The sequence below is a fragment of the Chrysemys picta genome, unplaced genomic scaffold (assembly GCF_011386835.1).
Source record: "Chrysemys picta bellii isolate R12L10 unplaced genomic scaffold, ASM1138683v2 scaf590, whole genome shotgun sequence".
Classification (NCBI taxonomy): domain Eukaryota; kingdom Metazoa; phylum Chordata; order Testudines; family Emydidae; genus Chrysemys; species Chrysemys picta.
Genome location: NW_027053297.1, coordinates 77 through 22,853, shown reverse-complemented (window position 1 = coordinate 22,853; position 22,777 = coordinate 77). Strand labels below are relative to the sequence as shown.

Sequence of the window (22,777 nt, the reverse complement as noted above, 5' to 3'; positions counted from 1 at the left end):
GGAGTCCTGGGGGGCAGTTAGGGGCAGGGGTCCCAGGAGGGGGCAGTCAGGGGACAAGGCGTGGGGGGGAGGGTTGGGGGTTCTGAGGGGGCAGGAAGTGGGAGGGAGTGGAAGGGGCAGGGGCGGGGCTAGGATAGGATGGGGGCGGGGCTAGGGCGGGGGCTCCTCCCGTCCTTTTTTTGATTGTTGAAATATGGTAACCCTAAGCCACCTCCCCTGCACGGTGATAGAGTCACAGCCTGGAGCCCCGGCTAGGGACAGAGGGCCCTGCATGGCATGCTGGGGCCTCTGTAACTCTGACAGGCTGCACCCCCATTAGGGCAAGCTGCAAATTAACCCTCCCCCCCAAGGCCCCTACCTGTGAAGGGCCCGCACAGCTGCTGTAGGTTCCCAAGGATCTTCTGGCTCAGCAAGTGGATCAGGCGGGTCACAACCTGTCAGGAACAGCAGCCAACCCAGTCAGAGACGAGGGGACCTGGGGCGAGTGCGGAGCATGTGGAGAGGGGCAGGACTCAGCCCAGGAATCCCAGGGATGCTCTTGTCTGCCAGCCCACCCCGTAGGGCCAAGGTGTGGGGGGGGGGGGGGAGAGGAGAACAAGTGCCAGGGCTCAGGGGCCTGCTTGGCTTGGATATGGCATGGGGTGCAGTTTGCCCTGGAGGGACAGGTGTGAAACACTTCCTGCGCCCCCTGGTGGCTGGGCCCCGTGTAAAGAAATCTCTGTATTTAACTATCTTTATAAATCTTTATAACATTGCATTTTGCATAACGTTATTTTGTATTTCATATAACTTGGCATTGTGCCTCTCTATTTTCATAGAACTTTGTATTAAATCCCTATATAGAAAATTGGTAAAAAACTTTGTATCCAATATTATAGCCCCTAAGGATAGTATAGTTAAAGTAAAAAAAAATGTGCCTTTTTGCTAAAAGTAGAATAAAATCTCCCCCCCACTCTGTAATCAATTGCCCCATTAACTGAATAAGGTGTAAATAAATGAGGCTTGAAAAACACCCACCTCCAAACAGCTACAACAGTTGGAGAGGGAATGGAAGCCAAAGCAAAGGACAATACAAGTTGTCAGGTGGGCCCAATAAAAAAAAGCAAACATTAAAAAAAAGCAAACATATTAACGGCCTCAAAAATTAAAAGCAAGCACCTTCTTTAAAAAACACCCTCTTTGAGCAGCATTGGAACAACGCCTAAAAAAAGGCAGCACAAAAACCAACGAACACAAACCAACAAACACAGACCCAGATTTTGAATCTGGTCTAGATTTGCACGAGAGGAAAGCTGCTATAAAAGTAAGGTGTCTTGCAGAAGGACCCCGGGTCTCGTCTTGTCACCATCGGAGCATCGATCCGAATCGGCAAAAGCCCGGCTCCACCCCTCCTGCATCTAACTCACCTGGCCAGTGCAGTTAAGGGGAGCAACTAGTTGGTAACAACAGCAAAACAGAGTGTGTTTGTGTCGCTGTGTGTGTGTGAATGCATAACTGTAATTTTTTATATATATATATATATAAAAAAAAGTATTAATTGATACCTGTATTACTAATAAATGTGGAGTTTTGCCTTAATCCCCCTGAAAAGATCCTGTATAGTACTTTAAGTACAACATTTTGGTGGAGAATTGCAAAAGGGGGAAAGGTACCACAAGCATTTATTAAGTAAAGAAACAAACTTTGATATTGAGTATTAAAAAGTAATCGATCATTAAGGTGTGCACACCCCCGGTGGTAGGAGGCCGGGTATAGAGAGGAGAAAAAGTAGCTTTCTCGCTCCCCCGTCGTAGAGTGCCGGCAGTAGAAAGAAGGAAGAAGAATTAAATTTCTTGCTCCAGGCGAAAAGAATAAGCATTGCTATTTAAACCCAATAGGAGGTTGGGTATACTAAAAGGTATTAGTAAAGAGGATAAGCATTGCTATTGTAATCCCAATAGGAGGTTGGGTATACTAAAAAATGTATAAAGGTGAGCAGTCTTTTAAAAAGGCTCCCAAAGAGGGGACTGAAAAATTGGCGTTTGTAAAAGATGTTTCCCCTTTTGAACAAATTTTGCAAAAATTTGGACACAGCCCTTGGTCTGATCAAGTGTTAGCGGATGTCCATACGATTTCGGACCTAGAAAATAAATTGGCTCAAATATATAAACCCTCAAATAAAAAAAGAAGCAGCTGCAGTTTGGCTTCTATGGAAAACCTGTAATCAGGTATTCCTTTGATTGGCTGGATGTAAAAATGAAAAGGAGAAACTGCACCAAGATTTACAAGCCTCTGCTGCAAAAGCAGAGAAATGGAAATGTTTGTCCATTAGCAGCCAAACCCAGCTAGACTCCCTTAAGGATGGGTACAGAAAGTTAAAACAACACTCTCAAATCTTACAGAAGCCTACCAAAGAGAAGGGGAGAATTAAAAAAGAAAATCAGGTATTACAGAAAATGGTCAAAAAGTTAACTTTAAAACAGGGGAACGCCCCTATTGACCATAACTACTGTAAATCACTTATCAAACAACTGAAAGAAAAATTGGAATTTGCAAACAAACAAGTTGCAGCAGTAACTTCAGAAAAAGGAATATTTGAGACCCCAGATGGGGCAGACTTCTTAGACCCCTCTGGAAATTGGGAAGGGGATATTTGGGTAAATTCCTCCTCCGAGAGCCAAAATGCCATTTCAACAATAACAAAGAGAACAGTCACCACCACAAGAAAGGGTGGTGGGAGTGAAACAGTAACAACAGTGCCTGTTTCTGCCTCCGATCTCCAGGCCATGGCAAAGTGGCTGGGGATTTTAAAACAAAAAAATGTCTCTAGATGGAGTGTAAATGCTCTTGGACTGAAAAAAAGAAAGGATCTAAACTCACACGAACTGCACTGCTTAATGAGCATTTGTGCAGCCCCAGATATGCGGGGGCTTATAGACAAGTTCAGAATTAATGGGAATTACCAGCTAATGAATGTTCTAACAAAATTTGCAGAACTAATGGGCAGGCGTAATTTTGTGGCCCAAGCCATTGCGATTTCACAGGAAACTGATGAGAACCCTGAAACGTTTTAAACCCGATGGGGTCTCATGCAGATAATGGCTGGCTTAGTTACACGTAATACGGCCACTAAACTGGACCTGGTGCCTTTCAGTGTAGATTCTTTAAGAGAATGTGCTGCCTCCTTACAACCGTTTTATGCAATAAGACTGGAAGTGTGGCAACCTGGCCAGCCGGCCACATTACGGGAACTAAGAGACATGGTCCGGCAAATACTTACATATTCCGGTCCTGCCCCTACCATAAAAAAAACCAACAAGTGGCATATGTTACAACATTAGAGCCCTCAGTTACTTATTCTAATAAAAGCGGCAATAAAGGCATAACTGGGGCACGGGGAGCACACACTAAAGGTAGATCTCGGGGTAAAGGGTATTATGAAGAAAAACAAAGGAATAATTTGTACCCAGACCTCCAGAAATTTAAAACAGACACCCCAGCTCCAGGCAAGAAAGAGTTAACTAAAAAAGACCCTCATGGCCTGAAAGGTGTTAATGCAACACGGGGCAGATAAAAACAAGTGGAACAGGGCACCCACACGAAACTTATTGGCAGAAGCTTTTAAACTTCAGATGCTTTCTAAGAAGGGGAGAGTAGCGAGCATACTAACTCCGACAGCCCCTCTCCCTCCCCCTACTCCTTCTGTATTTACGGACCCCCTCCCATTCCCAGAAGATACAGTATAGAAAAACCCTCTAAATATTAAACCTCCTCCATATGTAGGAGCACCACATTGAAGGTTCATCAGTAAAATTGCATGGGACCCCGAAGGTCAACTATGTATTTATATCCAGCAGGGCACACGTGCTCCTACATTGGCTTTAATTAACACAGGAGCTGCAGTCTCGCTAATTAAAACTCAGCCACCAGCCGGCACTAAAATCAAATAAGTCACACTGCAGTCCTTTCAAGGAAAGCCCAGTACAGAATGAAAGTGAACAAAAGTGCTTTTCTCCGTGCAAAGGTTTAAAACCCACGGAGATCTGATCCAGACCCCAGACATAACAAATAATCTAATTCTTGGCACAGACTGGCTATTTAAAAATTGCATAATAATTAATTTACCACGGGGCACTTTATAAAAACTGGACATGCCCCCTCCCCATAAGGAAAAAGTGAAACAGAGAACCCCTCTAACCAAAGGGGAACCAGTAGCCACCACCACAATAACTCAGCAAGCTGAGGTGTGGCGCTCACAATTCCCCACTATCTGGACTAAAAAAAAAAACTGTGAAAAAATACAGGCTTGTGTAAAAATCATTGGGGATTTGGTACCCCCTCAAAAACAATACCCCTATCCCAAGGAGGCTGAAACACAGTTACAGCAAACAGTCCGGGACTTAGAACAGCAGGGGGTCATTCAAAAAACTAACTCCCTTTTTAACTCTCCCGTCTGGCCAGTCCTTAAGGCAGACAGCAAATCTTGGCGTTTAACTATTAACTATAGGCGTGTTGACAAAGGCACAATCCCTATGGCCCCATAGTAGCAGATATGACCCAGGTAATTCAAAAGATTCAGGCTACTTCAAAGTATTTCTCAGTCATTAATTTAGTTAATTGCTTCTTTCCTATCCCATTGCACCCAGACTCACAAAATAGATTTGCCTTCACGGTCGATGGGCAGCAATGGGCATTCCAGCGTCTACCCCAATTTGTTCACAATAGCCCAGCTATAGCTCACAAACATGTAATAGACATGCTGAATCGCCTTAGCCCACAAAATCGGTCCTTTGTGTTTTCCTATGTAAATAATATTTTAATTTTGGGGAAAACTAAGGCACAGGTACAACAATTAACTAAAAATGTTTTGGCTCTAATCCAAAAAACTGGTTTTAAGGTTAGCTTAAAAAAAGCCCAGTTGGTCCAGTCTCAAGTAACTTATCTAGGCACTGTTATAAAAAAGAAAGGGAGGCAGGTAGACCAACAAAAAGTAAGAGCCCTGATAAAAAAGCCGGCTCCTACCAACCAACATTCCCTACGGGTCTTGTTGGGAGGGTTTAATTTTCTAAAACCTCATTTTTACAAATATGCTGAAATTACACTGCCCTTGTGAAAATTATAAAAAAAATAAAGTAAAAGTGGGGGTCAGAGCAAAAGGAGGCTCTAAGGGTGCTTAAACAAAAAGCCCTGACCGCCCCTGCTCTGCAATTCCAAAAAAATAAAATAAACAAACTGGTACCGGTAGCTTACAAATCTAAAAAGTTACAGGGGCCAGAAATAAATTTTAATCCCTGTAAAAGGAAATGTTTGGCAGCGGTGTGGGCAGTCCAGTCTTTTAAACCCCTAACTGAAACGGCTCCCCTAACTATCCAAAGTACCCACACCCCTTTAAAGTACATTCTGTCGGGGAAACTGGTTGGGGGCAAGGTCTCAAACACCCGCATGGCTCAGTAAATCCTCACATTAATAAACAAAAAAGTCACCACCAAAACCGTGTCTAAACCTGACCTATTAACCCACGCTCTAATTAAAAAAAAAACAAACATAACTGCCCCCAAGGTTACCTTAAAGCAAAAAAAATAGCCCTGATACAGGCGCCCCCCTTAAAGAAACTAAATACCATTGAAATAAAGGAACACGTGTGGTTCACAAATGGGAGCTCAATGGTAACTGAAGGCATAAAAAAAATTAAATATGCAGCAATTAACTTGAAAGAAAAAATACTACAAAAATATTTAAATCATGGGTCAGCCCAGCATGCTAAACTCCATGTCATATATCGGGTACTACAGCAATATAAAAACAACCCCAAACCTGTGTTTATCTATGCAAATAGTAATTTCTGTGTCAAGAAAATACAATACTGGATGCATAACTAAAAAAAAAAATGGGTAAAAGGCAGCAAATGAAAAAAGCATTGCGTATGTAAAAAAGTAAAAATAAATTTACCAATGGGTAACACAACATCCTGGCTGTTTAAAGGTCAAACATGTAAAGACACATAGCAAATAAAACACTCCAAAGGCTTTTTAAAATAATAAAGTAAATGGCATAGCACGGCAGTATAATATAGCTGCAGTAGCAACTAAAAGTCAGGCGAAAAAGGTAATGGGAAATCCGCAGTCAATTAATAAACTTATTAATAACAATAACTGTTTAAATTCCCCAAACAAAACCCCCCCAAAAACAAAAACTGGTTAATGTTTCACATCAGTTCATGCACAAAAAAATAAAATGGATGCTAAGCAGGCTAAAAAACGTAGCCAAGTAAAAAGGTATAAAAAATAATGTTAAAACTTGGGTTCAAAATTGCATCAGGTGTGCTCAAAATAAAGCCCGGCCACCACATTACCAGCCCCTTATGCACCAAAACCAAGTAGGTCCCTGGCATAAAATACAAATTAATTACATAAACAAATTGCCACGGAGCCAAAAAAAGTTTCAGTACCTACTGGTAATCATAAATGCCTTCTCTGGTTGGGTAAAGGCATTCCCCACTAAAAAAAAACACCACCACAAAAGCTGCAAAAAAATTATTTACTAAAATGGTCTGTCGTTATAAAACCCCTAAAATAATAAATTCAAACAATAAAGGAGCATTTGTAAAAAAAAAATGTTTACTAGCCTATGTGACGTTATTGACATAAACTGGGACCATATAGATCATTGTTGCAACCAAGGTCCTGTAGTGGCACCCAAATCTTGTATAAAGGGGGTCAAATGGGGTGTCTAGGACAAGGTTATGGTTTACTGGTTATGATTATGCTGTCTATATGTATGTATCAGTTTTGTAGTCTAAGTTATGAATATTGGCTCTATACTGTCTGTATGGCAAACTTATGCTATGCTTCTGGGTGACATCCCAGACAAGCTGAGATTAGCTCTGCCTAGCCTGCTTGATGGCCCATTAAGGACCATCAGCTATACAATGGACCCATTGAGAGAAGGCAGATACGCCTTGTACCTCAGCAAAGTATGCAGGGACTGGCCCATGTGACTCCAGACTCCATTTTGCTGTAATTTTCCACAGTAAGAACAAAGAGGTGGTCTTACACCTGGAAAAGACTATATAAGGCTGATGCCTGATCTCCATCTTGTCTTCAATCCTGCTTCTTACCTCTGGAGGGACTTTGCTGCAAACTGAAGCTCTGAACAAAGGACTGAATGACCCATCCCAGCTGGGGATGTATTCCAGAGACTTGATTTGAACCTGCAGTTTATTCCATCGCTGCTGCAAGCCTGAACCAAGAACTTTGCCATTATTGTATGTAATTGATTCCATTTAACCAATTCTAACTCTCATCTCTATCTTTTTCCTTTTATGAATAAACCTTTAGATTTTAGATTCTAAAGGATTGGCAGTAGCGTGATTTGTGGGTAAGGTCTGACTTGTATATTGACCTGGGTCTGGGGCTTGGTCCTTTGGGATCAGGAGAACCTTTTTCTTTTACTGGGGTATTGGTTTTTATAACCATTTGTCCCCATAACGTGTGGCACTGGTGGTAATACTGGGAAACTGGAGTGTCTAAGGAGATTGCTTGTGAGACTTGCGGTTAGCCAGTGGGGTGAGACCGAAGTCTTAGTCTGGCTGGTTTGGTTTGCCTTAGAGATGGAAAAACCCCGGCCTTGGGCTGTAACTGCCCTATTTTAGCAATTTGTCCTGAGTTGGCACTCTCAGTTGGGTTCCGCCAGAACCGCATTGTCACAGTGGCGTAGTCGTGCTTGGATCCACAGAACCAGGTCAATTAAGCTTTGGGTCAGAACCCCACGCTATCCAAATTTGAATTTTGGGATTGAGAGTTTTGTTGGTTAAAGAGCTGCTGCAATGGCTGAGCAAAGAGCATATGAGGGACTTGGCAAAAAGCCCTGGAAAATTTGTGTTCAGAAAAAAGGATATGCTTTAGAAAGAAAGCTACAAAGGAAGAACTGAGAAATCTGTTAATAGCCAGTGATCAGGGGGCAAGAGCACAGCCCTTACCTGAGGCTGCAGAAGATGCAGAAAAAATTAGGATGCAAAGGGTGACAAGTAAACTGCAATTTGAGCATGAACAGAAGCTAGCAGATCTTCGATTGCTGGAGAAGCAAAAAATAGCAGAGTTAGAAAGAGAGAGAGAGAAGGAGGCTGATGAGAGAGAAGAGAGAGCTCGTAAGGGACGTCTAGAGCTGCTCGCTGCTGAGCAGGAGACTCACAGGATGGAACAGGAGACGGCCAGACTTCAGCTCCAAGTAATGGAAGAGCGGAGAAAGTCATCCCCACCTGGTACTCCACTTCCCCCCCACCATGAGAAAAACTGGGAAAGGATGTGTCCCATTTACAATGATACTGAGGATATAGAGGAGTTTTTGTCTACCTTTGAACGCCTCTGCAATCTGTACCAGATCCCTGAGGGTCAGCGAATGCCTGTCCTGCTGACCAGACTGACTGGAAAGGCCAGGGAGGTATTCAATGACTTGGGGGAACAAGAAGCCTCAGATTATGAGCGGTTTAAGGATTCTGTGTTAAGGCGGTTCAAGGTTACTCCTGAATCTTACAGAGTTAAGTTTAGAGAGTTTAAAATGTCTAAGGATTGTACTTTTGTAGAATGTGCTCATAAGCTGATGGGTTTTGTTAAAAAGTGGGTTATGGGAGCCAAGGTTCATGGGAGTTTTGAAAAACTGCTGGATTTAATAACTTTGGAACAGTTCTTAGACATTGTGCCTGACAATGTGAGAGCAGCTGTGTGTGACAGGGACCCTGAGTCAGTCCTACGGGCAGCAGAGATTGCGGATGCCCATACCCAAAACAGGGCTCGAGAAGGGTGTAAAACCCCAGGGAAAACTGATCACCATTCTCCCCAGTTCAAGAGGAGGGAAGGATTTAAAAATAAACCTGACTCTTCTAAAGGAGTTCAAGGGGGCCCGGGGAGTAGGAACTCACATCCCAGGACGGAACAGGTTACATGCTATCACTGTGGTATGCTGGGCCACATGAGACCAGACTGCCCGACACTGAAGGGCGGCCCAAAACCAGCAACCCCAAATGCCACGGCCAATGCTAACCCTGTTGTTGTAAACTCACAGGCAAGCCACATAGAGCCCAGCATTGGTGCCCTGTGTGCAAATGCTGTTTCTGTGGTCTCGGAAGAATTTGACCTTAAAACTCACATTAGAGCTAAATATGGGGGAAATAACGCAGAGTTTATTAGCAGTGCAGAAGTTAATGGAGTGAGGTGTATGGCATGGAGGGACACCGCAGCAGATATTACTCTGGTTAAAGCAAGTCTTGTCAGGAAGGAAGATTATTTGCCAGGTGAAGATGTAACTGTTGTAGCCTTATCTAAGTATTTTGTCAGGGTGCCTTTGGCTAAAATCCACCTGAAATGGAAGGGATTGGAGGGCACCATGGTTGTGGGAGTAAAAGACATAATCCCTAAGGATATTATGATTGGAAATGATATTAAAGCTATGGTCAGTCAAGTTAATACAAACCAGGCACAAGAGAGGATTGATCCTAAGGTGCCTATGGAGGGTTTCTCCAAAAGTTTGTCCTTGGAAAGTAGCTGTTTGGCTGTGAAGGAAGTTTCTGAATGTCTATCTAATGTCTCAGAAGTAACTCTGGAATTAGATCAAGCGAAGGGAGAGGAGAACAAGGAGATTTTGGATGAGCCTAGGCAGTCTTGTGAGCGGATGGCTTTATCTAGTCAGCAGTTTGGGAAGGCAAGGAGAGTGAAAGATGAGTGTCCCTATACCTTATCTGTTTCCTGTGCGAAGAATAGTGACAGTGAAGGAAATGTGCCTGTGTCTGTCAGGGGTATTGACTTGCCTATGGAGGAAGCTACCCCAGTCTCCAAGCAGTTGTCTGTGAACAGCCCGGTGTGCTGGGATAAGGGAAATGAAATCCCAAACTATATGTCTAGTAAAGAAAAATGCGTCTCCAACTCTTTTTTGTCTGTGGAGCAGACAGAAGGTGCCTTTCAGCCTGTGATGGTTGAGAGTAATTTAGTTGTCTCAGAGTTGGTTCTGGATTCAACTAAAGCCCAGGAAGGGAATGGTCCTAAGTTTGCATCTGCTGGGGAGAATGGCCCCGTAACTAGGTTGCATCCAGTTAGTGTCTTAGCAAAATCCCAGAGACCAGACAATTCTGATGCTTGTATTGGGCCTGTTGCTCATGTGTGGTTGGAGAAGGGTGTAACAACTCTGTCTGATCAGGGTGATACCCTAGCCAGGGCACAAGGAGAGCAGAAAGGTAATTTGGTTGTGTTACCTACGGACAGTTTAACAACTTGTAGCAAAAAGGAAAAAATTCCTAAGCTGGTGTGTGGCAAAGAGAAGGGAAGTATTTCTAACCTTTTATCTAGGAAGTCTATGGGTTCGCCTGAAAGGGGATTGTGTAGAGATCTGCCTGATGGGCCAGAGGTGATCCTGAATGCAAGTAAGACCCAGACAGAGTCTGTTGTTGCTCAGGAAAGTGTTCCTTTAGAGCAAGCCCTAGGTGAAGAGGGTAAGGGCAGAATTTCTGGGAGGGGTGATTTGCTGCTTAGAAAAGCTCCTGGAGAAAGGAATCCTCATGGTACTCGGTGCAAGCAGTTCCCTGCAACTGAAGGATGTGAGAGCGATTTAATCAAGGAAGTTTCAGTTCCTAGCAGCCAAAAATTGTCTGTTGTGAATGGATCCTCTGACTTTCCTTTTAAAAGATCCAGTGTGGGTAGCTTTGAGAAGGTCTCAGAGGAAGTAAAAGTTGTTAAGGAATTGAGGCATCCCTATAACCGAGTGGCTGTGTGGGGCCAACTTGTTGGGGAGACAATGGTGTTGGAACAGGAATGTCTCCTTTCTGATTCTTTAAATGAGCAGTTTGTGCTTCAGGGTTTGAGGACAGATTTGGTTACTGATGTGTCAGAGCAGAGCAGTTTTATGGCTAAATGCTTGAGGATGCGGGGGAGAGCAAGCAAACTCTCACCCGCAGACTTTTTGGATTTGTGTGGTATCTCTTTAAGACAGAGTCCAGCCTTGGAGATGATAGCAGTTACGAATATGAAAACTGGTGGACTGGCTCTGGTCTGGGGTAGTGCAAATTACTTGCCTGGCTGGGAAAGGAAGGACTTGCTAATAGCTGTTAGCACAGAGGGCCCACCCCATCAGCCAGTGAATTCTGTTAAGCAAGAGAAATCGGGGTTTAATCCTGCAGGACAAGGAGGAAAGAGAACACTGAATTTTGCAAAGGGAAGCCACAGGTTAACCCTAAAATGCCCAAACTCCAATGGTATTGAGCCAGAGGTGTGGCATGACAAACATGACTGTAGATGGACACTTGCAATGAACTTGTTGTTATTGCTAAATTTTGTAATTAACAATGTGCCTAATCTTTTGGAGAATCCCTTGAACATGTTAAAAGGAATACATGAAAACACACGTTATGTTAAAAGGCCTTGTTACACTGGGGTTTCACAGGTAATGCCTATAAACAATATGGGAACTTTTCACAAGGGAAAAGACATTCCAGACCTAATGTGCTGTATGAAAAGGAAGACTGAGGCACACTACCATATTGCTTTCATGGCTAAATGCCAAGATTCCTGGACTATGAAGAACATTAATATCTGCATTTATTCGATGTTAATTGGGTTCCAAACATTTGCCCGAGCTTGTATGGATAAAGTAGCAGTTTTCTTTAGCTCTTGGCAAGATCACATGGCACATACAGGAACCATGCTGCCAGAGCAGATCCAATCCACTATTGTTCTAACTAAGTGTTACCTTGAGTTTGTAAAGAGGTTCAATCATGTGGTTGAACATGATTTTGATAAACCATTTCTGTTATACACTGGTACGGCTTCTAACCCAATACTAGCTGTAGTGAGACAGAACCCAGGATGGGGAGCTCTTGGGATGCAGTCAGTGATGTTTGTGTCATCCCTTCCTGCATCAATTTTGCGTTGGGGGTGTGACGTTATTGACATAAACTGGGACCATATAGATCATTGTTGCAACCAAGGTCCTGTAGTGGCACCCAAATCTTGTATAAAGGGGGTCAAATGGGGTGTCTAGGACAAGGTTATGGTTTACTGGTTATGATTATGCTGTCTATATGTATGTATCAGTTTTGTAGTCGAAGTTATGAATATTGGCTCTATACTGTCTGTATGGCAAACTTATGCTATGCTTCTGGGTGACATCCCAGACAAGCTGAGATTAGCTCTGCCTAGCCTGCTTGATGGCCCATTAAGGACCATCAGCTATACAATGGACCCATTGAGAGAAGGCAGATACGCCTTGTACCTCAGCAAAGTATGCAGGGACTGGCCCATGGGACTCCAGACTCCATTTTGCTGTAATTTTCCACAGTAAGAACAAAGAGGTGGTCTTACACCTGGAAAAGACTATATAAGGCTGATGCCTGATCTCCATCTTGTCTTCAATCCTGCTTCTTACCTCTGGAGGGACTTTGCTGCAAACTGAAGCTCTGAACAAAGGACTGAATGACCCATCCCAGCTGGGGATGTATTCCAGAGACTTGATTTGAACCTGCAGTTTATTCCATCGCTGCTGCAAGCCTGAACCAAGAACTTTGCCATTATTGTATGTAATTGATTCCATTTAACCAATTCTAACTCTCATCTCTATCTTTTTCCTTTTATGAATAAACCTTTAGATTTTAGATTCTAAAGGATTGGCAGTAGCGTGATTTGTGGGTAAGGTCTGACTTGTATATTGACCTGGGTCTGGGGCTTGGTCCTTTGGGATCAGGAGAACCTTTTTCTTTTACTGGGGTATTGGTTTTTATAACCATTTGTCCCCATAACGTGTGGCACTGGTGGTAATACTGGGAAACTGGAGTGTCTAAGGAGATTGCTTGTGAGACTTGCGGTTAGCCAGTGGGGTGAGACCGAAGTCTTAGTCTGGCTGGTTTGGTTTGCCTTAGAGGTGGAAAAACCCCGGCCTTGGGCTGTAACTGCCTTATTTTAGCAATTTGTCCTGAGTTGGCACTCTCAGTTGGGTTCCGCCAGAACCGCATTGTCACAGCCTATTACAAGCCTTAGGTATTAAACAAAAATTTCACATCCCCTATCGCCCTCAATCATCAGGGCAAGTAAAGCGCATAAATCGCACTATTAAAAAAGCCCTAAAAAAGGTGGTAAGTAATACTAAAAAAAAATTGGCCAAAAAAGCTGCCTCTAATTCTGGCTGCCATCCGCAGTAGCAACCGGCTAAAAACAGAAATCCAGCCATTTCAAATTTTATTTGAACAGCCAATAAAACTAATAATTAATCCCACACAAATGGGTTTAAAATCAGGGAAAATAAATGTGGTAACACCACAACATAATTATTTTCAGTGGTTCAAGCAATTACAGAAAAACAAATTAACCTTGCATACCAAATTAATAAGGCCATTAATAAAATAAATAACAGACTCCATAAGCAAAAAGCTGGTAACTCCCAGCTCTGGAAGCCCAAAAATCTGGTTATGTATTTTTAAATTGTGCTTTTTTTTACCCAATTTTAATCTAAATAAATAGGTCCATATTCTATTGTAAACCGGCTCAGCCCTTTGGTGTACCAAATAAATAAAAAGGGCAAGCTAAAATGGGCTCATATCTTGCAACTAAAATTGTTTTCTTAAGCTACAAATACCAACATCGCTAACAAACCCAAACCAGCAAATGGCGCTCAAGGCATAAAGCATTTAAATTCCAGTAACTTTAATAATAATTCACGCACTGAAAACAAAACATCCGGACTCACAATAAAAAATTCAGTGGTATAACTAAACCAGTTCAAACACACCACAAAAAAAATACCAGTCCCCAACAACACGCTGCAGGGGGTCTTCGCACTCATATCAGTCCAAGTCTGGGTAAACATTACTCCTGGTAATTATGGATGCACCTATGCTGTATCAGCCCCAGAAAACTCTAGGTGGGGCTCCAACCCCTCCTGTAAGCCTGGCAACTCTGGTAAAACTCAAACCCACAACCTTTAAATTAAAAGTCCAATGCGTTGCTATCCTCCATAAAAAAAAAAAAAAAATACTCAGGGTGGCTAAACAGGCAAAACAATTAAGTATCCACCACTGGTACAATGTGTTTAAAGGTTGGTCACCCACCTGGTCAGCAGTCCTAAATATAATTTTCCATCCCATCATTGTTCTATTAGTAATCCTAACTGTTATGTTAGTTCTAATGCTCTGCACGTGCTGCTAAATAAAACAAATGTATTCCAAATTAAAACCACATTCTAAAATCATAACCCAATACATAGCTTTAAAACAAAAATTTTAAATGGTAACCACTCAAAAATTGTTCTTGAGAGGTCAAAAGGGAGACAATGTAAAGAAATCTCTGTATTTAACTATCTCTATAAATCTTTATAACATTGCATCTTGCATAATGTTATTTTGTATTTCATATAATTTGGCATTGTGCCTCTCTATTTTCATACAACTTTGTATTAAATCCCTATATAGAAAATTGGTAAAAAACTTTATCAAATGTTATAGCCCCTAAAAATAGTATAGTTAGTTAAAGTAAAAAAAAAAAACCACGTGCCTTTTTGCTAAAAGTAGAATAAAATCTCCCCCCCCCCCACTCTGTAATCAATTGCCCTATTAACTAAATAAGGTGTAAATAAGTAAGGCTTAAAAAACGCCCACCTCCAAACAGCTACAACAGTTAAAAAAAAAATGGAAGCCAAAGCAAAGAACAATACAAGTTGTCAGGTGGGCCCAATAAAAAAAAGCAAACATATTAACGGCCTCAAAAATTAAAAGCAAGCACCTTCTTTAAAAAACACCCTCTTTGAGCAGCATTAAAACAACACCTAAAAAAAAAAGCAGCACAAAAACCAACGAACACAAACCAACGAACACAAACCCAGATTTTAAATCTGGTCTAAATTTGCATTAAAAAAAAGCTGCTATAAAAGTAAGGTGCGGGAGAGCAGAGTTTGTGGCGGAAGCTGTGCTGATCGGTTCACGGTGGCCGAAAAAAGGCGGGAAATGGTTAGATAAAAGAGTAGATAGAAAGACGAGAGGACATGCGAGGTGGATTCATAGTACCAGGAGACAGGCGGTGCACCGTACTGCACCATCTGCTGGCAGTATGGCATCCGCCGTAGCTTTCACGGAGGGAGGAGTGAGTGACGACACACACCCAGAAACACCTACGAGAATGTTTTTGCCCCATCATGCACTGGGGGCTTAACCCAGAATTCCAATGGGCGGCGGGGACTGTGGGAACTGTGGGATAGCTTCCCGCAGTGCACCGCTCCGACATTCGATGCTAGCCTCGATACTGTGGATGCACTCTGCCAAATTCACGCGCTTTAGTGGGGACACACAACACCAAATGTATAAAATCGCGTCCGAAATTTCGAATAGAATAAGTTCACCTTAATTTCATACTGTAGACGTACCCTTAGCCTTTAAGACCAGAAGGGACAATCATGATCACCTAGTCTGACCTCTTGCACATTGCAGGCCATAGAATCTCACCCACCCACTCCTGGAATAGACCCCGAACCTCTGGCTGAGTTACTGAAGTCCTCAAATCCTGATTTAAAGACTTCAAGTTACAGAGAACCCACCATTTACACTAGTTTAAACCTGCAAGTGACCCATGCCCCATGCTGCAAAGGAAGGCGAACCCCCCCCCCCCCCCCCCCCGTGTCTCTGCCAATCTGACCCAGGAGAAACGTCCTTCCCGATCCCAAATCTGGTGATCAGTTAGACCCTGAGCATGTGAGCAAGACCCAGCAGCCAGGCACCTGGAAAAGAATTCTCTGTAGTAACTCAGAGCCCTCCCAATCTAGTGTCCCATCTCCAGCCATTGGGGATATTTGCTGCTAGCAGTCGCAGATCGATTACATGCCATTGTAGGCAGTCCCATCACCCCAGCCCCTCCAGAAACTTCTCAAGCTCAGTCTTGAAGCCAGTTAAGTTTTTTGCCCCCACTGCTCCCCTTGGGAGGCTGCTCCAGAACTTCACTCCTCTGATGGTTAAAAACCTTCATCTAATTTCAAGCCTAAATTTACTGATGGGCAGTTTATATCCATTTATTCTTGTGTCCACATTGGCCCTTAACTTAAATAACTCCTCCCCCTCCCCAATATTTATCCCTCTGATGTATTCATAGAGAGCAATCAGATCTCCCTTCAGCCTTCGCGTGGGTAGGCTGAACAAGCCAAGCTCTTTGAGTCTACCTATCAGAAGGTAGGTTTTCCATTCTTCTGATCATCCTAATCGCCCTTCTCTGCACCTGTACCAGTTTGAAGTAATCTTTCTTAAACATGAGAGACCAGAATTGCTCGCAGTATTCCAGGTGAGATCTCACCAGTACCTTGTATAATGGTACTAACACGTCCCTGTCGCTACTGAAACACCACATCTGATGCATCCTAGGACTGCATTAGCCTTTTTCACAGCCACATAACAATGGTGGCTCATAGTCATCCGGTGATCAACCAATACACCCCTGTCTTTCTCCTCCTCTGTCACTTCCAACTGATACGTCCCCAGCTTATAGCAAAAATTCTTGTTGTTAGTCGCTACATGCACTATTAAATTTCATCCCACTTCTATTAATCCTGCTTTCAAGGTAATCCAGCTCTTCTTGTGTGATATTCCAGTCCTGATCTGTATTGGCAATATCTCCCAACTTTGCATCATCCACAAATTTTATTAGCACACTCACTTTTGTGCCAAGGTCACTAATAAAAATGTTAAATAAGATTGGTCCCAAGACAGATGCCTGAGGAACTCCACTATAACCTCCCTCTAGCCTGACCGTTCACCTTTCAGTGTGATTGGTTGTAGTCTCCACTTTAACCTGTTCCTCATCCACCTTTCAATTCTCATTTTAACAAATAATTTCTTATGCGGAACTGAATCAAATGCCTTATTGAAATCCAGGTAAATTAGATCTACTGCATTTCCTTTGTCTAAAAAAAGCAGTTCTCAGAGAAGGAGATCAGATTGGTCTGGCAAGATCTACCTTTTGTAAAACCATTTTCTATTTTATCCCAATTACCATTAACCTCTATGTCTTTAACTACTTTTCTCTTTCAAAATTTGTTCCACGACCTTACATACAATTGAGGTCAAACTAACAGGCCTGCAGTTTGCCGGATCACTTTTTTTCCTTTCTTAAAAACAGGAACTATATTAGCAATTCTCCAATCACAGACACAATCCCAGAGCTTACAGATTCATTAAAAATCCTTGATATCAGGCTTGCAATTTCCATGTACCAGTTCCTTTAATATTCTTGGATGGAGATTATCTGCCTCCCCACTGCCCCCTTGAACTGTTTGAGTTTGACTTCCACCTCGGATGTGGCAATTTCTACTTCCATATCTTCATTCCCATTATCCACTCTGCTGCTACCCCTAAACTCCTCATTACCCTTATTAAAACCCGAGGCAAAGTATTCGTTTAGGAGTTGGGGTTGGGCCAGGGCTATGCCCAGATAATCTTTAATCTCCACCCCATCCACAGTGTTTAGCAGCTCCACTTCTTCTTTCCTTGTTTTCTTCTTATTTATATGCCTAAAGAACCTTTAACTGTTGGTTTTAATTTCCTTTGCAAGGTGCAATTGTGCTTGGCTTTTGGCAGTTCTCACTTCTCCCCTACACTTTCTGACCCCCCAGAGGTTGCTTTCCTCGCTGATCCTTCCCATTATCCATTCCTTATAGACTTTCTGCTTTCTCTTCATCACCTGTTTGAGATGCTTGTTCATCCAGCATGGTCCGCAACCCTTCCTGACAAAATTGTTCCCCTTGCCTGGGATGCAGGCTTCAGAGAGCTTTTGAACTTCGACAATGTAATTCCAGGCCTCCTCCACATTCAGATCCTTGGGTTCTTCAGTCCAGCCCATGTCCCTAACTAATTCCCGTCATTATTAAAAGTTTGTCCTTTTGAAATCAGGGCCCCTCGGTGCGGATCAATTTTTGTTTATCCTTCCATGTAATTTAAACTGAATTAGCTCATGATCACTCGAACCAAGGTTGTCTCCTGCAACCAGCTCTTCTATGAGGGCCTCACTGCTCACCAATACCAAATCTAAAATAAAATTGCTTCTTGTAGGTTCGGCGACTGTTTGGTGAAGAAATCTGTCAGCTATCACATCCAGGAAAACCTGGGCCCTGCTGTTATTAGTAGCACTTGTCCTCCAATCTATCTCTGGGAAGTTAAAGTCTCCCATCATCACACAATTCCTAGTAGTATTTATTTCATTAAAAACACTGAAGAGGTCTTTATGTAGAGATCTGCCTCACTGAAGAGATCTTGGGGGTCTGTAGTACATCCCAAGCACTGTCCTAGGAGAACCTCTGGTAGCTGCTTCCCCAGAATGATTCTGGCCCAAACAGTCTCTGTCTTATCCATTCCATCACTTCTAATTTCTTTACAGTCTACCTCATCGTTAACACACAATGTTACTCCTCCACCTTTGTTTCGGTCTTTCCTGAACAGCACATACCCCTCAATCCTTGTACTCCAGTCATGCTGTCATAAACATACAGCTATGGGTAGCATAAAATCCTTCCTTTACCTGTAAAGGGTTAAGAAGCTCAGATATGGTTGGCACCTGACCAAAAGGACCAATAAGGGGAGAAGATACTTTCAAATCTGTGGGGGAAAGTTTTTGTTTTGTGTTCCTTTGTACTCTCCAGGTCAGTGAGGAACCAGGGCAGGGAAAATACATCTCCCTAAGCCATATCTGAACTAAGCATCTAATATTACAGAAATAGTAAGTAATAGCAAAGAAATGCGTTAGATTATCTTTTCTTTTAGCATGTGAATTTTCCCTATGCTAAGAGGGAGGTTTATCCCTGTTTTTGTAACTTTAAAGTTTTGCCTAGAGGGGAAATCCTCTGTGTTTTGAATCTTTTTGTTACCCTGTAAAGTTATCTTCCATCCTGATTTCACAGAGGTGATTCTTTTATCTTTTTTTTTTTTTTAAATAAACTTCTTTTAAGAACCTGATTAGGACATTGAAGAACAAAGACCCAGGGGGGTTGATCTGTGCTCACTTTGTAACCAATTGGTTAGCATATTTTCTCAAGCCTCCCCAGGAAAGTGGGTGTAGGGACTCGGGGGGATATTTTGGGGGAGGTAGGGCTCCAAGTGGACTTCCCTGAATGTTTGTTTAAATCATTTGGTGGTGGCAGCGATACCAAGGGCAAGGAAGGAATTTGTGCCTTGGGGAAGTTTTAAACCTAAGCTAGTAGAAATAAGCTTAGGGTTTTTTTCCCATACGGGTCCCCACATCTGTACCCCAGAGTTCAGAGTGGGGAGGGAACCCTGTCACATGCCTATTCCACCAGGTTTCTGTTATCCCTACAGTGTCTGGTTTCACTTCCTGCACCAGTAGCTCTAGTTCCTCCATTTTGTTACCCAGTCTCCTTGCCTTGGTGTACAGGCATCTTAATTGCTGCTGCTTGGCTTCACCCACATTCCTCACCCAATTGGGCACAGTCATTCTGCTTCCAGTATCGCCTTCCTGAATGGTATCAGCACTGTCCTTCCTCTTAATGTCCATTCGCCTACCCACTGCTGGTCCTTTCTCCATTGCTGTGTCCTCTCTTTCTTGATTTTCCTCCAGGTCAATATTAGAATCAGGCATGGAGATTACATGAGCATCTCCCAACCATCTCCTGCGAGTTCCTAGTTTAAAGCTCTTTTAATCAGTTGCACCAACTCCATCCCAAAAGGCTATTTCCCTCCCTACTCAGGTTTTGGTCCATCCCATGAGAACAGTCCTCTGTCTGTGAATGCCTCCCAGCGGTCAAACATCCCAAAGCCCTCCTCATAGCACCACTGCCTGAGCCATCTATTGATCATCCTAATCTTGTCTCGCCTTCACTCTCCTCCTCTAGGGAGGGGAGAATCCCACTGAAGATCACCGGAGCCTCCATTTCCTTAAGCGTCTTCCCCAGCCTGGCACAGTCTCCCTTGATGCGAGAATCTAGTGTCATTTGTTCCCACATGAGGGACAATCAGTGGATTCTTTCCTGCTCCCATTAGGATCATTTTCAGCCTCAGGTCCACATCCCAAATCTTAGCTCCTGGCAGAGAGCACACCCCTCTGTGCTCCGGATCAGCTCTGGTGACAGGCCTGTCTGTTCTTCTTAGGCCTGGCCTACACTACGAGTTTAGGTCGAATTTAGCAGCGTTAAATCGAATTAAGCCTGGACACGTCCACACAACTAAGCCCTTTTTTTCGACTTAAAGGGCCCTTTAAACCGGTTTCTTTACTCCACCTCCGACGAGGGGATTAGCGCTGAAATCGTCCTTTGCGGGTCGGATTTGGGGTAGTGTGGACGGAATTCGACGTTATTGGCCTCCGGGAGCTATCCCACAGTGCTTCATTGTGACCGCTCAGGACAGCACTCTCAACTCAGATGCACTGACCAGGTAGACAGGAAAAGCCCCACGAACTTTTGAATTTCATTCCCTGTTTGCCCAGCGTGGAGAGCACAGGTGACCACGCAGAGCTCATCAGCACAGGTAACCATGATAGAGTCCCAGGATCGCAAAAGAGCTCCAGCATGGACCGAATGGGAGGTACGGGATCTGCTCGCCATATGGGGAAACGAATCAGTGCTAGCTGAACTCCGTAGCTGTAAACGAAATGGCAAAATATTAGAAAAAGTCTCAAAGGCCATGAAGGGCAGAGGCCATAACAGGAACGCACAGCAGTGCCGCATGAAAATTAAGGAGCTAAGGCAAGCCTACCACAAAGCCAGAGAGGCAAACGGAAGGTCCGGGGCAGAGCCGCAAACATGCCGTTTCTACACAGAGCTGCATGCCATGCTAGGGGGTGCAGCCACCACTACTCCAACCGTGTGCTTTGATTCCATCAATGGAGAATCACGCAACAGGGAAGCAGGTTTGGGGTACGAGGAAGATGATGATGATGATGACGACAATGAAGATAGCTCACGGCAAGGAAGCGGAGAAACCGGTTTCCCCAACAGCCAGAATATATTTATCACCCTCGCCTCCTCGCCTGGTTTTGCTTTGGCATGTTCTGGCTCTGCATATACTCCAGGACAATGCGCATGGTGTTCATAGTGCTCATAATTGCCGCGGTGATCTGAGCGGGCTCCATGATCACAGTGCTGTGGCATCTGGGCTGAAAAAAGGCGCGAAACTATTGTCTGACGGCGGGAGGGAGGAGTGAGTGATGACATGGCTTACAGGGAATTAAAATCAACAAAGGTGGCTGTGCATCAGGGAGAAACACAAACAACTGTCACACAGAATGGCCCCCCCAAAGATTGAACTCAAAACCCTGGGTTTAGCAGGCCATTGATTTCACAGAGGGAGTGGGAAGCAAATGAATACAGAACAAATCTGGTCCATCTATTTTTTACATCTTAAACTGGCAGCAAATGGTGCAGCATGACTGATAGCCATCGGCACCTTCTGGGTGCTTGGCAGAAGATGCTGTATTACGACTGCTAGCCATCATCGTCAAGACGGTTCAATAGGACTGCCGGCAGGACTGAGTCTCCAGGAGACAAAACATGTCTGCTCAGGTGCCTCTGAACGAACTCATTGAGGAGTACGACAACGACAGATACCAGTCGTAACACACCATCCACTGCCAAAAGGCAAGGAGCTGCTGCTGTGTAGCAATGCAGTACCACGTCTGCCGGCACCCAGATGACATATGGTGACTGTGAGCTGAGCTGAACGGGCTCCATGCTTGCCGTGGTATGTTGTCTGCACAGGTAACCCAGGTAAAAAGGCGCAAATAGATTGTCTGCCGTTGCTCTGACGGAGGGGGAGGGGCCTGAAGACATGTACCCAGAACCCCCCGCGACACTGTTTTTGCATCATCAGGCATTGGGATCTCAACCCAGAATTCCAATGGGCGGCAGAGACTGCAGGAACTGTGGGATAGCTACCCACAGTGCAATGCTCCGGAAGTCGATGCTAGCCTTGGTACTGTGGACGCGGTCCGCCAACTTAATGCACTTAGAGCATTTTATGTGGGGACAGACACAATAGACCGTATAAACCGATTTCTATAAAACCGGCTTCTATAAATTCGACCTAATTTCGTAGTGTAGACATACCCTTAGTAGGGAAGTCCCCAGTCATGTAGATCTGCCTCCTCCTGGTGGTGGTATGGTTCTCAGGCCTACCTCTTGGGCAGCTTTCTCCCCAAGAGGTCAGCTCCTGCTTCACCACAACTTGCCCCCACCCTGGCTGCCCTTGCCTGGAGAGCAGCACCCACAAGGTGGCCAGCTGAGGCACTGGGATGGGCTGTTTCCTGCAGGGAGGGATGGCACCCACCCTGCCCCGGTACCTGGGGGTATCTGCGCTTAATGTTGTTCAGAGTGCCCTCGGGCAGCTTGGCCAGCTCTGTGTCTCTCACGGTGGTGGCTCGGGGCTGCCTGGTCAGAGCTTCCACCTAGAGAAGAGCACACAGGCCACATTAGAGACCAGGGAGGGGAGTCCTTCGCCCTCCCAGCCCAAGGTCTGCCTGGCATCATAGGGAGAGGCACCGGGAGAGGTACAGAACCCCGCCGTCCTGGCTCTCTGTTCTAACCCATTAGCCCATGGGTGGCCAACCTGTGGCTCCGGAGCCACATGCGGCTCTTCAGAAGTTAATATGTGGCTCCTTGTATAGGCGCCAACTCTGTTAGCTACAGGCACTAACATTCCAATGTGCCGGGGGTGCTCACTGCTCAACCCCCGGCTCTGCCACAGCTCCTGCCCCCACTCCACCCCTTTCCACCCCCTCTCCTGAGCCTGCCATGCCCTCGCTCCTCCCTCCTCCCCCAGAGCTGCTGACGTATTACTGTGGCTCTT

At 44.2% G+C, this 22,777-nt stretch overlaps 1 protein-coding gene across 1 annotated transcript in view; it reads right to left on the bottom strand.

Annotated features, from left to right (window-relative positions):
• Window positions 1-22,376, bottom strand: part of LOC122172994 (patatin-like phospholipase domain-containing protein 6) — a gene marked incomplete at its 5' end in the record, with an annotated part of 37,850 nt that extends 15,474 nt beyond the window's left edge. Inside the window, 2 exon segments of the mRNA XM_065579649.1 lie at window positions 359-434; window positions 22,272-22,376. Coding sequence (XP_065435721.1) covers window positions 359-434; window positions 22,272-22,376 — 181 coding nt within the window.
• Window positions 22,377-22,777: the final 401 nt, after the last annotated feature.